At 38.2% G+C, this 15,094-nt stretch overlaps 1 protein-coding gene across 36 annotated transcripts in view; it reads left to right on the top strand.

Annotated features, from left to right (window-relative positions):
- adgrl2a (adhesion G protein-coupled receptor L2a) overlaps positions 1-15,094 on the top strand; it is a 163,322-nt gene that overhangs the window by 141,988 nt on the left and 6,240 nt on the right. For 24 of the 36 annotated variants that reach the window (XM_077716758.1, XM_077716759.1, XM_077716762.1 and 21 more), the window contains 13 exons: positions 1,605-1,788; positions 2,349-2,471; positions 2,583-2,782; positions 3,438-3,611; positions 4,258-4,464; positions 4,967-5,187; positions 5,724-5,790; positions 10,187-10,278; positions 11,333-11,377; positions 11,559-11,585; positions 12,443-12,611; positions 12,722-12,850; positions 13,750-13,846. In XM_077716758.1, coding sequence (XP_077572884.1) covers positions 1,605-1,788; positions 2,349-2,471; positions 2,583-2,782; positions 3,438-3,611; positions 4,258-4,464; positions 4,967-5,187; positions 5,724-5,790; positions 10,187-10,278; positions 11,333-11,377; positions 11,559-11,585; positions 12,443-12,611; positions 12,722-12,850; positions 13,750-13,846 — 1,735 coding nt within the window. The remainder of the gene's footprint in view (positions 1-1,604; positions 1,789-2,348; positions 2,472-2,582; positions 2,783-3,437; positions 3,612-4,257; positions 4,465-4,966; positions 5,188-5,723; positions 5,791-10,186; positions 10,279-11,332; positions 11,378-11,558; positions 11,586-12,442; positions 12,612-12,721; positions 12,851-13,749; positions 13,847-15,094) is intronic. The other 12 variants (XM_077716791.1, XM_077716788.1, XM_077716790.1 and 9 more) reach the window with 1 other exon arrangement.

Genomic DNA, 15,094 nt, shown 5'->3' with positions numbered 1-15,094 from the left:
GATTGAGCAAAGTCACAAGCCACCCTTGTGTATGGGGAAGGACTAAATGCATGATGAAAGGACAAATACCTCCCAATATGTTCCAAAGTATTTGTCACAGTGTTAGAACCATAACCCTAAAGGCACCAAATATTGTGTAGATACTACATGTCTTCCCTCACCTCCTAGAACTCTGTCCAGTCTTCTGTGAATAATTTTAGGGACTCTGAGGTGTTTTGTCTTTTCATCTTATACAATATTTCTGAGGGTGAAGGTGTTAAATGGGGTTGATAACATGAACCATTACTTGTTTCATTCAAACTTACCGTATTTTCTGCATTATAAGGCGCAACTAAAATACTTCAATTTCCTCAAAAGCCAGCAGTGTATTTTATAATCTGGTGCGCCTTACTTACATTTTTGATCAATATTGTTTAATTGTTAGATGAAATTCCCTTAAGGACAGCTCCATCTAGTTGATGTATAACTTCTAACCACTACTAATACAGCTGCGTCCACTAGACGTATAACACAATCTCCTTATACTACTACCATCACTATCTCTACGACCACCACTACTACTACTGTGTCTTATAATCCGATTTGCCTTATATATGAAACTGATTTTAAGGCCATGGCCATTCATCAAATGTGCACCTTATTATCTGGTGTACCTTATAGTGCGGGAAAATACGGTAGTTTTACCAAAGCCATGGAAACAAACGTTTATGGACCTCACATTTTGCAGTCGGGCACAATGAGTGACAAACTCCCTTACTATTGCCATCAATGTTTGGATATGTCCAAAATATCTTCGTAAGATGAATAATTACTTCAACTTGCTCAACCACTTATTGATTACATAATAAATGAAGAGGATATCTAAATTAATTTGTCAATACCATGTCCTTATACTTACTGACAGGGCTACGGAAGTTCTGGCATGTGGAGTGATTACTCAGCTTTATCTGATACCTGCCATATTTGATGCACACACCACTTTAGATGCCCTCGCCATGGACTGCATCATCTACATTATCCAACACTGGCATTGATTACTTGATTAGACATATTGATCTAGTGATGGAGAAACTTCATTTAAATGCACATTATGGTATAGTTCAGCCCCCAATTTTAGCGGGAGGTGGGTCTAGATAGAGCATAAACTTTAAGATCAGGAAGTAGACTGTTTCTATAAACAAGCCAACTTTTCCAATTGCAGTAGAGTGAATTGAATAAAGCTCTTGAATTGTCATCATGGATTCGAATTAATATGTCACTATTGTGCCAGACCTGATCGCTCTCTACTGTTTGACGAGAGGATACCCTGATGAGACATTCTTGAAAAAGAAACAGAATCTGCCTGACCTTGTATTCCATAATTTTAGTTTGCCACTCTCTTTTCATCATGCCATGCCTATTACAACCTGCATAGTTATTGAGGGCTGGTAAATATATGTAATTTACTGTCTGATCATGTTATGTTCTTTAATTTGTTGCTTTTGCTCAGCTTTTTATTCATCAGCGTCTGCATGCTCCCTTTCACATGTGCTTCATTATGTTGATGTTTCCCTAACTCGGTGTAGTTGGTTTTGGTCTTCACTTTGTCCTATGGTTTGTCACAGGCCATTGTGGACACGGTAAACAATCTGCTTCGACCAGAAGCTTTAAAGTCCTGGCAGGACATGAACAGCACGGAGCAGACGCATGCCGCCACCATGTTACTGGACACCTTGGAGGAAGGCGCCTTTGTCCTAGCCGACAACCTAATGGAGCCCACCATCGTCAAAGTTCCTGCAGACAATATAAGTGAGTTGGAAATAGTAAATTGACAGGCGTTCTAGATTGACGTCAGCTCCACTTAAAATAGTGTGATTAAATGAAATACTTGTTATGAAGGTGGCATAAATAGTAGACTGTTTTCAGAAGCGTCTCAATATCAGAAAACAGCACAAAGATGTTAACTGACAAAATGAAGAATATCAGTTGAAGAAGCTAGATTCTGTGATTATATATGCCTAATTCATAAATAGAGCTTGTAACTTTATAGATTAATGAATATTGTTTAACCACAGCCTCGTTCTCTGCCCCACATTGTGGCAATTGTCGTAATTAAAGTGCACACACGGCTTCATTTTTTAGTGTAATTTTTCATTGCTTCGTTAAGGAGGAGTATTACAAAGATATATAGATACAGTTTTAATGTAGGTTTGCAGTATTACAACTGCAGGGCTATCAAAGAAAGTGTTACATCAATATCCATATCTCTGTGAAGCCTTATAGTCACATAGCTAATTAAACACCTTGTTATGACTGGTGTTTTTTGTTTTCTTCTGTTGACGGCCGTCTTCCGATTCCTCCCCTGACAGTCCTGGATGTCTACGTACTCAGCACAGATGGTCAAGTACAAGATTTTAAATTCCCACAATCCAACAAAGGGGGTATCTCCATTCAGCTTTCAGCTAATACTGTCAAGCTAAACAGTCGCAATGGTAAGGTCTTTGAAAGGGTAAAAATCATTGCTTAAAAAAAAATGACAAGAAAGAAGAAATTTCCTCACACAGTAAGATTCAATTTGTCCTGTTCTGTTTTCATCAATTTAGGTGTTGCCAAGCTGGTGTTTGTTCTCTACAAGAACCTAGGCCAATTCCTCAGTACAGAAAACTCTACCATTAAGATGGCCAATGATGCGTATGGGCGGAATGTGTCCGTCAACTCTGACATCATCGCTGCCTCAATAAACAAAGAATCCAGCCGAGTCTTCATCAATGACCCAGTGGTTTTTACGCTGCAGCACATAGATGTGAGTAATGGGGCATGCCCCCCCCCCCCCCCCCACACACACACACACCCTGTAAAATTTAGTTACACAGCAGACAGAAAGATGAATTTCGATTCTAAATGTCTGACTAGGTCAGTCTCCAGTTTATTTAAGTCACTGAACATCAAATTAAAGCAGTCTATGGATCCTAAGTGAATTCTTAATGAAAACTAATTCTTTAATCAACATTGGGATATAAATGATATCCATTTTCTTTTATTGTGGGTGGAAATTACCTCCAAGATTAGCTGTACAATCTAGGATGAAATTACTGCAGGACCAATTATCTCTCTTCTTTTAAAGTTGTCACTGAGTTCCCAGAGGGCCAAGCAGGATTCCATTCTTTATCAGAGAAATTATGCAATTCCAAAGACATGGCGTCAAACAATTATGTGCTACCGTTATTAAAGCCTCATATATCCAAGAATCCTCAGCTTGATTTGCTAAGCATGTGCTAAATGAGATACAACATATGAATGGCTTCATAAGAGCTGTGAAGTGAGAAATCCTCATCCGTATCAGTGCGGAAAAATACTTTGTACAAGCAGGGGGTAAATGGCCTTTGTGTTGTTCATCTACTTCAATTTCAGTCAGTCAATTATTGGGACACTTTAGCATATATCTTGTTATCTTGCAGATGGAGCACTACTTCAACTCCAATTGCTCCTTCTGGAATTATTCCGAGAGGAGTATGATGGGACACTGGTCCACGCAAGGCTGCAAGCTGCTTGAGTCTAATAAAACACACACCTCCTGCTCCTGCAGTCACCTAACTAACTTTGCCATTCTTATGGCCCACCGAAAAATCCCGGTATGGAATTTTTACATTCTGTGACATTCAGTATGTTTGAATTTTTTCCTCAAATCAAAACATGTACATTCTCTGAATGTATCTGAATCTGCCTGGGTATCACATCTGAATACATCTTAACCCGAGAAGAAAAAATGTTTATTTTTATCGATATGTATGAGTGCCATTGGTCTGTCTCAATATTCAATTTTTATTATTATTATTTGTGATGTAAGATGGCTGTTTTAACTTAATGACCTAAGGGAATGTAGTTAATTTATTTCTACTGTATAAATTTAGTCCAAATGATACTGGATGCAAAAAGTGAAGTTAGTACGTAATCAGCTTTGACCCTTGAAAGGTCCAAAAGTTAAAACACTTAAGTATGAATTGCTGAGCCAGGAGATATTCAAATACTTTCAACAGCAGTCATAATAACACCCTCCATTAAATGCTTTCAGTGTAAAAGTGTTCTGTAATTACCCTATCATTGTGCAAGGCTATGGTTTGACCACTCATGAAAGGTAAAACCTTATATAGAAGGTTGTTGTATATTTACAGAAATATTTTATAAGAAAACTTCAAACGTTGTAAACATGAAATGCAAACAACACATCTTGTTGTTTAAAATATCTTTTAACTTATGTTTTTTACATCTTTCTTATAGGTCAACAGATCACATGAGCTGCTATTGACTATCATCACCCGTGTGGGGATCGTTGTTTCGCTTGTCTGTCTAAGCATGAGCATCTTCACGTTCTGCTTCTTCCGAGGCCTACAGAGTGATCGCAATACCATTCACAAAAACCTCTGCATCAATCTCTTTCTCGCAGAGTTGATATTCCTAATTGGTATTGATATGACAGAGTCCAGGGTAAGGATGAGGGTGTGTTTCTTAATGCTTTACTTTGCATTTGTTTGCTTCCATGTTATCGCCTCACAAATCCCAAAAGAAATCAAAAGACTTCAGGGTTAAATGGATGAGACTTTACGTTTTGTTTGTTCCAAAGCTTCTCATCTGATCCATAACATGTCATGAATAAGACAGCACCGTTATTGTTGTAGAGAACTAACAAGCTGTGCTTAACCCCTGTTTTTTTGGGTTGTTTTTCATTTAAAGCCGCCATGGTTTCACTTCTTTCATGTTTTGTTTTCTCACCTAATACACTCTTTCGTTATATGTTTCCAGATAAAATGAATGTGTTTTCCCCCAATTGTAATCTCACTTTTGGACTATTCAATTTTCTTAAAAATGCTGATATCTATTTATTTCATCTTCATCTTTCACTCATTCAATGTGAACTCTAATTTAAAAGAGAATGTATTTTTTGGATCAGTTGCATATATTTTTAATATGAATATTTGTTTTTACTCAGATTGGCTGTGCTATCATTGCTGGGATCCTTCACTTCTTCTTCTTGGCTTCCTTCTCATGGATGTGTTTAGAAGGAGTCCAGCTATACCTCATGCTCGTTGAGGTCTTTGAAAGTGAATACTCGCGGAAAAAGTACTACTACGTCTCTGGTTACCTCTTTCCCCTCATCGTAGTGGGGGTGTCTGCAGCAATCGACTACAGAAGCTATGGAACAGAAAAATCGTAAGGAAATCATTTGGACTTATTTTATGGCACAAAAAAATGAAATATCTGTTTTTACTTAACCAATTATGCAAATTCCCAGTTGGCAGCAACAAACTACCTGAGCTGAGCTATTCAAATTTTCATGCCATTTGAAAGTGTCTGACTGACTCAACACTTTGGTTTGAAAAGGGGAGGGGTTTACAGTGGCTATAATAATGCATTTCTGCTTAAAGACCTTCATGTGACTTCTTGTTTGTAAATGCCCTATGCAGGGAAAAAGCTAAACATTTTATGCAGATTAATGACCATATCATTACTAAGACCATGAAGTGGGCCTACTGAGGGTTTTTTTTCTGCACAAATGGTCAATCTCTAAATGGGTTTTGCATCAATATTGATAAAAATATAATTAAGTAATTTCAACCACAAAAAAATCAGTCACATTAATTGATTGTTGATGATGGAAACACAATCAGATAACCATCATATGACAATATGCAATCTATTGCTCTTCCTCAAACTAAAGTATGTTTTTCTGTCTTTGCCTCTTTCAGGTGTTGGCTAAGTGTGGATAATCATTTCATCTGGAGTTTCATAGGACCTGTCACCTTTATCATCATGGTAAGCTTAAAGTTGTATTTTCTCTGAAGAATAAGGCTGACAGAGTGAGTCGGTGAGATGAAGGAGATGCAGGGAAAGAGATTAAGGTAGAAGTGAGAAAAAATAATCAGCAGGATTTCCTATGCTCCGAACCTCCTTGTGCCTCATTTTTGGAGTCATCCTACAATAATCTCTCAGCAGCTGACACAGATAAGGGTCGTATAGTTTGTTTGTGCCTTTACACAGTGGAGAGGAAAGGTTACAGATGTGAGTTGTTGTTTTACAGTGAAGCGCTATGATGCGTGCATTCAAGTAAAATGGCACGTTAAGATTTTATAACTGCTGTGTTCTTCCTCTGCGCCGGACTCCTTGTGCGTTGTGTGTCAACTGTAAATAGTAAATGACAGCATCAGTGAAAGCCATCTCATTGTTTGGTCAAGGACCATTTAGGGTGAAGGACATGTAGCATATGTCCCATTGAGCCATACAATTATTTGCTGGTCATGACATTATTATCTCTCACTACGGCTACTACAGGCCAGAATGTCCGTTGCTACCTCTATGGAAGGGGTGGGGATAGAAAAGGTGAAAAATATCCATCATCCTTACTTTAGCTCACCATGTTTTTGCTTGCCCTCATGTACACTTAGAGAGACAAGACAAGGCAGCTCTGCAAGATCTGTCTGCCGTATCGAGCTGAGGGCTTGTTCAGCACTGCGTTTATTATCAAGCACCATGTTTGGTGCTGTATCTACAGTTGCGGTGACTTCTTGTTGAAAATTAAACTGGCATTGATAAATGTTTCACCGAGAGAGTGGAAGGGGGCATCCATGTCAAATACAAGGAAGCCTGTGGGTTTGAAAGCAGAGATATTCCACAGTTGTGTGTCTCTTGTGAAGCAGATTAACATCTGTATCTCAATTTTCTAAAGCCCAAATACTAAAATGCATACAAGTGCAACAATAAAAAAACAATATCATTCACATCAAAGCTTGTGTTGGCAGGTACAGCATGTACTAATACACATTTTTGAATAACTGGCATGTTTCCCTCATGTTTTTCATTTTAGTTTTTTATTTTGTTATTTATAAGTGTATACCGGTAATTGCAAAACAGTACTTCTACAAGCTTATTTGCTTCTTTGTCTTAGCAAGCACTCTGACAGCCACCCTGGCACATTATTTTCTTCTTTAAATCGGACCTTCATTGTTTTTCAATCACATGTTGCTTCTGTAATGATTTGCATGAACAATGCAGTAGAAATGTTGATCAGGATCCCAGTGGTGATGACCGTGGAGATAGAATCATGACCCTGCGAGTTGCTAATGTATTGGAGCGAAGCTAAAGTGTGACATAAATTAGGTTTTGCGGAACTCGCTCCTCTGATTCGGTGCAACAAATGACTCAAGAAGACAAAGTACTGTGGGAAGGCTGATCCCCGGGGATTACGCAGAACGAAGGTTTGCCTTCACCACCAGTGACCTCGGGCTTTTCGACAAATTGCCTTTGTCCTTGTCAACGAAGGAGAACAGAAGCGGCCCAAGCGCAGGAAGAAAATGAGATAAAACAGCGTTTTGTGGCTATCATTTGAATCCAAACCATGTTTCATTGATCCGTACCCCCACTCTCCTTTCAAATATTTTATCTCTATTGCCTTCTTCCCGTTATTATAGCTCTATATGGCCGATGTATAGCACATCTGTATTTCATTTTTTTGTCTGTAATTTCAATGCCAACGTCATTGAAATTTTTACTGCTAGAAAAACTGTAAATATTGAGCTATTCATATCATACAATGAATGATTGAACAATTTTAATTAAGTACCATTTTCAATAAATATATGCTCATGAGCAGCACATTAAACAACATTATATTAACTTAGGTTTGCATTAATTGTAGAAATGATTAGCAACTAGTTGCCAGCGTTTTAAAACTGGCGTGAAGTAGTTTAGGTTTCTACTATTAAACATAGAAATACATATAAGGACTGTACAAAAGGGCAGCCTGGCGGCTGAGTCGTTAGTGTCTCAGCCTCACATTGGGAGGTTCAAATCCAGGTCGGTCCACCTGTGTGGAGTTTGCCTGTTCTCCTCGGTCCTGTGAGGGTTTACTCCAGGTACTCCAGTTCTCTCCCACATTCCAAAGACATGCATGGTAGGCTGATTGGACACTCTAAATTGCCCCTAGCTATGAGTGTTAGCGTGAATGGTTGTTTGTCTCCTTTTGCCCTGCGATTGGAAGGCCACCAATTCAGGGTGTCCCCCGCCTCTGGCCAGAAGTCAGTTGGGATAGGCTCCAGCAGCCCGCCACGACCCTTGTAAGGATAAAGTGGTACAGAAAATGAGATGAGACTGTATAAGAATTCCGATTTAATTACATATTTACTGTTTGAATTATCTAGCATTTGAACATTGGTGGCATTTAAATCAGATAACTCTTCAGAACGATACACCATTGTTAAAATTCATTTGAAATCATAAAAATAGCAACTTTATTTTTGATTGAGTAACGAAACCCCAGCAGATTCTTGTGTTTTTTGTTGGTTAAAATGAACATTTACCAAAGAATTTACGACTTCAATTCCGAATGTGGAAAAAGATTTAGAGGTTGCCTTTCGGGATACATACCAGTATTGCATCTAATATTTTTCCTGCCACCCTTATACAGAATAGCCGAATCAAACATAAGATGGTGGTAGGCACTTAGATCATTGACCTGTCTCTGTGCACTGGGGGTATTAGCTCTCTGAAAGGGCTACATGGAAGTAATGAGTATTTGCTTGTGGTAGTTGGGGATAAGCCATTAGTATGCTTGAGCTCGCATGAACACAAGGCCTTTTGGATCATGACACGTCGCAAGCAGTTCTTATCATGTGGACAGCTCCATCTGCACCTTTAATATTTTATTCCAAGCAGTTCATTTGGAGTTCATTGTGTACACACGCAGGCCACAACTACAAATGTGGAGGGGGAAGCTTTCTCCTAGTGTCCCAGTGTGGAAAGGTTGCTTCTGCATGACTTGCAGTGAGAATTCCCAGACAGGAAAGGCAGAGTAAAGGATGGAGGACGAAGAAGGACCCCACCCCCCTAGGGAAGCATTTTGGTGGGGGTAGGGAACATGTGCCATGCAGCTAGGCTACTTTAAAGCTCTGTGTCATTTTACTGTCTCATTGGATCCATGTCACCACTCCAGGCGGTGTGGAAAGGGGCTTTTGAAAAGTCCTGCTGTTGGTTGAACATGATGGAAATAATGCCAGATACCTGCAAAACAAAACATAGATTCATTTTCATTGGTGATATAAACCAAGACACTCAATTCAGAGCTTTCTCTCAGCCATCTCTCCCTTATACAGCCTGTGGTATTGTGTTTCACACTATGAGTTGATTGCATGAGGGGTGATGTATCGATCACGGGCAGTCTTTTCATAAAACGCGCACACACACATGCAATCTGTTTAGGAATGAGTGGCCATGGTCTGAGTGATACCCACAAAGGTCCTTTATTTTGTTCCCCCCCACTAGGCAATGCATGCATCTCAATTTTCTCTTGCCAAGGCTCGATATGCTGCAGATAAACTTAAAGTCTGGCTACATGCGTTGTCTTTGATAGGCACGTGCACTCCAATTCATCTTTTTTTCTGATCGTTTTTATTTTTCATTTATTTTATTTTATTTTTTAAGCCTCGTCTACTCGTTTGAGTGCTAGAACACGCTGCGTCAGGGTCTACTTTGTTCCAGAATAAATATTTTTTGAAGTGAATTTATTTGAAGTAGATCCTTGCTGTCGGTCCATCCAGGCTTTGTGTCTCTAAATCATAGTATTGATTTTCAAGGTAGCAGGAAAAAAAACCTCTCTGAACTCTCAGCATGTCTGATTCCTTTCTTTATTTTATTTTTTTTTATTCCCAGTCTACTATATGCCACTGATTCCCTTAACGTTTAATATACTAAAATGCTACCCAATCCATCCCATCCTCATCGCTCTTATTTGTTTCTTCCCCCAAGAGCAAGCAATGGAAATATGTACCATACTCTCTTAAGCCTTTTGTAGCTGGTTATAAAGTTTCAGTATGTGCATGAAATGATGATGTTGTTTGTAAAACACAAACATTTCTTATTACTGCTTCTCCTTTATGTTCCCCACTGAATTTCTCAGACAGACGAGCCTGTTTTTCCCCTTGTCTCTGATGGATTCTAATGCTTTCTCATGCTTTTTAATGATATAGAATGACACTAAATTTGGCGCCAGCTGGCCCATCTTCTCTGGAGTGATGGATGTTTATTGGATTAGTGTGTGGATATGCAGAATTGTCTCCCTCCTTTTCAATTTTGATATAGAATCGACGTTAGATGTATATATCTCCCGCACTTTCAATCATTTTTTTGCACTAATACTGCTTTTTCTCTGATTTGACAGCTCAATTTAATATTCCTGGTCATCACCATGTATAAGATGGTGAAACACTCAACCACCCTGAAACCTGACTCGAGCAGGCTGGAGAATATCAAGTAAGTAAACTTGTCCAGTGCAAAGTAGCAAAATCTACTTTTCTGCTACTTTTCTACTACAGTGCTCACTCATGTTTAATTTTAATTGTGTTTTTTCTCTCGCTGAAATTCTGATTAATCTCTTATTTCCATTTCTTTGTAATCAGTTCTTTAAAGTGGCAAACTGATATCACTAGAAAACATAAATGCAGTGGTACCATTAATCACGTAATTGCAGAGTAAGAGTCAAGCCTCCATTTTATAAAATTCAGTTTTGTTGCAATATTAAAAACAAAAAACTGTCCTTGTCATATTTAAACGTTCATTAAAATCTCTCTTTCTAAAATCTTTCACCAAACAAATTCAGAAATGTCAAAATAAACATTTACATTCCAGGAGAAAAATAACTAAATAAAACTTAAGAAATCCAGAAGAGACGCACAACAAATCTCAAGGAACAGACATGTTCTGCTCTGAAAAGTGTGGGGAGGGAGCAGCCAAGTTACCATAAAAAATCTTTCTCCATTTTTTTTTAAATCCCAGGTTCTAATCAACTGAAAAAAATGTGTGTATTTCACACAACCGCAACAGATTGTCAGTAATTGTTTGTTTGTTGTATACATTTGAAAACAGCATTTACTGGCTTCTAATAAGGGGTTAGAATTAGATGGTACTAGTTCAACCAATGCATCGCCAGTCTCGCTAATTTCAGTGTGATTTCATTATTTACTTTTTCTCAAAAATTGTATACCGCATAATAACTCTGCGGTGAAAGTGCAATCAAGAAGAAGCAGACAGCAAAATGTCTTTTTTTTATGTGCCCGGATGTATTCAAGCACTTCCACTCTCATACTAAGTGAACTGTAATTTGCACCTTTTTGCTGGGAACCATTCATTTCAAAGTTTTTATTCCTGCATGGATATCTAGTATGTTACAAGCGCTATTGAATATTCTGTGTTTTATGTTCACACCACAGTTTGTAGCTTCAGTGTCTTTCCATGTAAAAGCAAATTTAACATGGAGCCTCTCCTTTCTCTTCTGTCACTCTCTTCTCTGTGGGGCAATCCATGCCAGTAATTACCACGTTTGTGATGGTTACTATAATACCGATTTGCCTGGGTAAGCTTTGACTTTCCAACTTGGCTAATTTTATACACACACATATTTAAATGTGACAACACATGGCCAAACATAGTTTAAGAATTCTCCAATAGAATTATCAGCATCCAAATGTAAGCTTTAAATACTTAAGCCTCACTGTAATCTAATTGTGTCTCTCTTTTCCTGCCTCTCACGCTAGCTATGAAGATAATAAACAGTTTATCAAGTAAGGATGCATTGACCAGAACTCCTCAATTCCTCCTTAATTCTATTTCCTCTCCTACCAATTTATTTTTACTGTTTCCAGTTGTTTCTGGGTCATCCGTCCTCCCGGGAAGCAACCTTTAAGTCAATCATCGTAGTGTTTGTCCTTGTGAATAATTCCTCTCACTGTGTGCATCATGTTGATGTTGTACTACCTCACACCAGGTGGTATTTGTCCTCTCCCTTGAACTCTTTCCTCATCTGTCGGTAGTTACTTGTAAATATTATGCGCACATTTGGAGTTAGATGCGACACCTGTGGGTATTGATTTCTACTTCACTAGTTTTCGAAAAAGTTAAAATGAGAATTTTAATTGCTGCCTGTTTGTGTTTGTTGTAATTGGTGCCAATATTTTGATCCGTATAATATTGTATAATAAATAATCCACCTTGCCAATTCAATTTTAGTTAACTCCTAACTTTAACATATTGATAATTTATTTAGTTATTTGTTTTATTTAAAAGCCTTGATGCATTTTGATTAAACCACGTACGTTTTGGTGCAGATCTGAAAAATTAAAAGCATTGTGCTGGAACGAAAATAACAATGGAATGAAAAGGTCTTTCCTAAGACAAAAGATGTTGGGTGCCTTGAGCAAATGTTACCGCATAACTGTTTTTTGTTGTTGTCAATTTCATTCTGTACACAAAGTAAGTATATTAGATTCACATTGATTGCTTTGATCGCAACTGCCCAAACCTTTTCTCAGCCCTTTCTTAGGACTAGTCCCATGTGTTGATTTCTTACAGCATTCATTTTAAGTTATTCATACATAATTCAATGTCTTCTGCTATTCTTTTTTTTGTTGCCATCTTTTAGATCCTGGGTCATGGGCGCCTTTGCTCTTCTATTTTTGCTGGGCCTGACGTGGTCCTTTGGCCTTTTCTTCATCAATGAGGCTTCCATTGTTATGGCGTACCTCTTTACCATATTTAACGCCTTCCAGGGGATGTTTATCTTCATTTTCCACTGCCTTCTACAGAAAAAAGTAAGTTTAATTCCATTTGACAATACCCAGCAGAATTGCTGGCAAACCTTTTGGAGCGCTTCAACATGTCTTAAAGATTTCTTGCCAGTTGCATTTATTTTCTCTCATAGGTCCGCAAGGAATACAGCAAGTGCTTTCGTCACACATACTGCTGTGGAAGGTTGCCAACTGAGAGCTCGCACGGCTCGGCAAAGACTTCAACCACACGGACAAGCGCACGCTACTCTTCTGGTACCCAGGTAGACCGACAAGCTTGCACGAGCAGATTCACAAGCTGCGTCATCTGAGCTCCTTTTATTTTCTGCCAGCTCTCTTTTTCTGCTGCCTAGTTCTTCTCTAACGCCATGTGCATGTGAAATATAACTGCACCTTTTTTCAATATCGCAGCATATTATACTGAGGGTCAGGTGAAATTACATAATCGTTCTAGGTTTTACAAAAAAATCCTATACAAAATAGTTCTTAAAATTAAAGTTCAACAGCAACACTGTCTGTTCTGTGTTGCTGATTGAGTTCAGTTGACTTATGGGTTAAACAATAAATAGTAAAAGCTAAACAAAACTACAATGTAAAAAGATACCTGGATAAAAATACTTGCTAACCCTTTAACCTGGTTGACAGATACATATCAAAGAATGGACAAGAATAGGCCAGTAGAAATGCATGCTCTGACATTTTAGGAACGTAGAGTTAAATGAGGTTGTTCTGTCCCCAAAAATAACAATGCAGGAAAATAAGCAACACATGCAACTTTCAATTTCAGCATTGTATTGGGAAAAAAATGCTGCCTCGCTATTTGAGCCATGGAGCAGATCTGTTCCGATGTGGTTCAGATTCCAATGTTTTACAACAGGGTCTTCTGTAGTCTACTCACCTATTTGGGGAAAAGTAACAATGTCTCTTACTTGCTGTCAAATAGTAAATATGATTAAAGAAGAACATTTTTTTGCACACAACAATAATTATGCCCATATCTACACAGACAGAACTGACGAAATCAAGGCAAGAGATTAGCACTGTTCTCGCCTCAATTGTAGTAATAAAATGTGGGAAGAGGAAGACAATTTAATAACAACATTGAATCTGAGCAACAGAGATTGTTCAAAGTCCTAATGACTGTCTCTTGTTGACCTGACAGAGTCGAATCAGGAGAATGTGGAATGACACCGTAAGAAAGCAATCTGAGTCCTCCTTTATCTCAGGTGACATCAACAGCACCTCCACCCTTAACCAAGGTCAGTTCACACCTCATTACTTTCCACATCTCTACACACACTCTTATGCACACATTTCATCAGCCGGTTTAAAAATACTCCACGCTACTGCAAAAGACAGGACCTAGGAAATCGCAATAAATGTCTGCAGTTTAAAAAAAACAGCTATGCAGTTGGAAAGGGGATAAAATATTATCAGCCTTCCATCTCATCTTTTTGTATTTGTAAAAGATTAGAAAAATCCAAAAGTCCTTAGATATTCTGGCAGGTTCAATTTAAAATAGGGCGAGGATAGACATAAGACATAAAGTAAACATGCCCCGCGCAAACGAAGAATGAGGAAAACTGAATGTTATTTTAAGAAAGCAGCCATTTGTTGCCTTACATCTGAAGTGACCTCTGTTGCTTTCAATAGGGGGGTGGCTGTCATTTATTATTTAGCTTGAGCACAAATATGATGATGAGAAGATGATGTTCAACTCTAGATGACCCAGAATGCTTAAAATGTTTCTTGGCTTTCTGCTGCCTCTTAAATGGCTTTTTGGGCATATTCCTGGCTAGTTAACATCCCACCCAGCTTCGATGCCAATTTTTGCACATCTTTGACTTCACTTTCTTTTCTTATCCATTTTTTTTTTACTTTGTTACAAGGTATTTCATTGCACCTTCAGATCCGAGAGACATGTTTGACTCATACATACACCTCTAACAAAATAGTATTTTTCTCCCCCGAGTGTTGAGTCGTGAAGTTGTTAATGTAAAGGTTCAGTATTGATCAATCCAAAGTGTATAAACCTAGCTACCCTGGAGAGTCGCTAAAATAAACGAGGTCTCTATCTCTTTGAAGCACATCCTGTCATTAAAAGCATCCCTGAAGTCTTCCCAACATGACATATGGCATTTAAGACAGGTGATTAATGGAGAAGCATTCATTCCTCTAAACACATTAGAAGCTATTAGAAACAAAAACAAATGGGCAGCATAATGTGGTCTGGAGGAACATTTTAATTCCAAATAATTATGCAATATATACTTGAAAAGTATCTCATCTGGGTTCTCATTTACTACTGTTTTCTTATTGTGATAACATCTTTTTCATGGAAAACAAAAATGAATATAACAACTCTCTTATTTGCATATCATCATGCATTTGTACAGTCCCGTTAATATTATAACTGGAGTATCTATCCAGGTGAATGACTTGAGTTAATATTGTAATATGTCCATCAGTGGTAGACAAAAACTCATCAAGTCTTTGCTCTACTTACT

The sequence above is a fragment of the Stigmatopora nigra genome, chromosome 5 (assembly GCF_051989575.1).
Source record: "Stigmatopora nigra isolate UIUO_SnigA chromosome 5, RoL_Snig_1.1, whole genome shotgun sequence".
NCBI classification, from domain to species: Eukaryota; Metazoa; Chordata; class Actinopteri; order Syngnathiformes; family Syngnathidae; genus Stigmatopora; species Stigmatopora nigra.
Note: the sequence above shows the minus strand (reverse complement) of the source record. Positions and strands in the feature narration are given on the sequence as shown.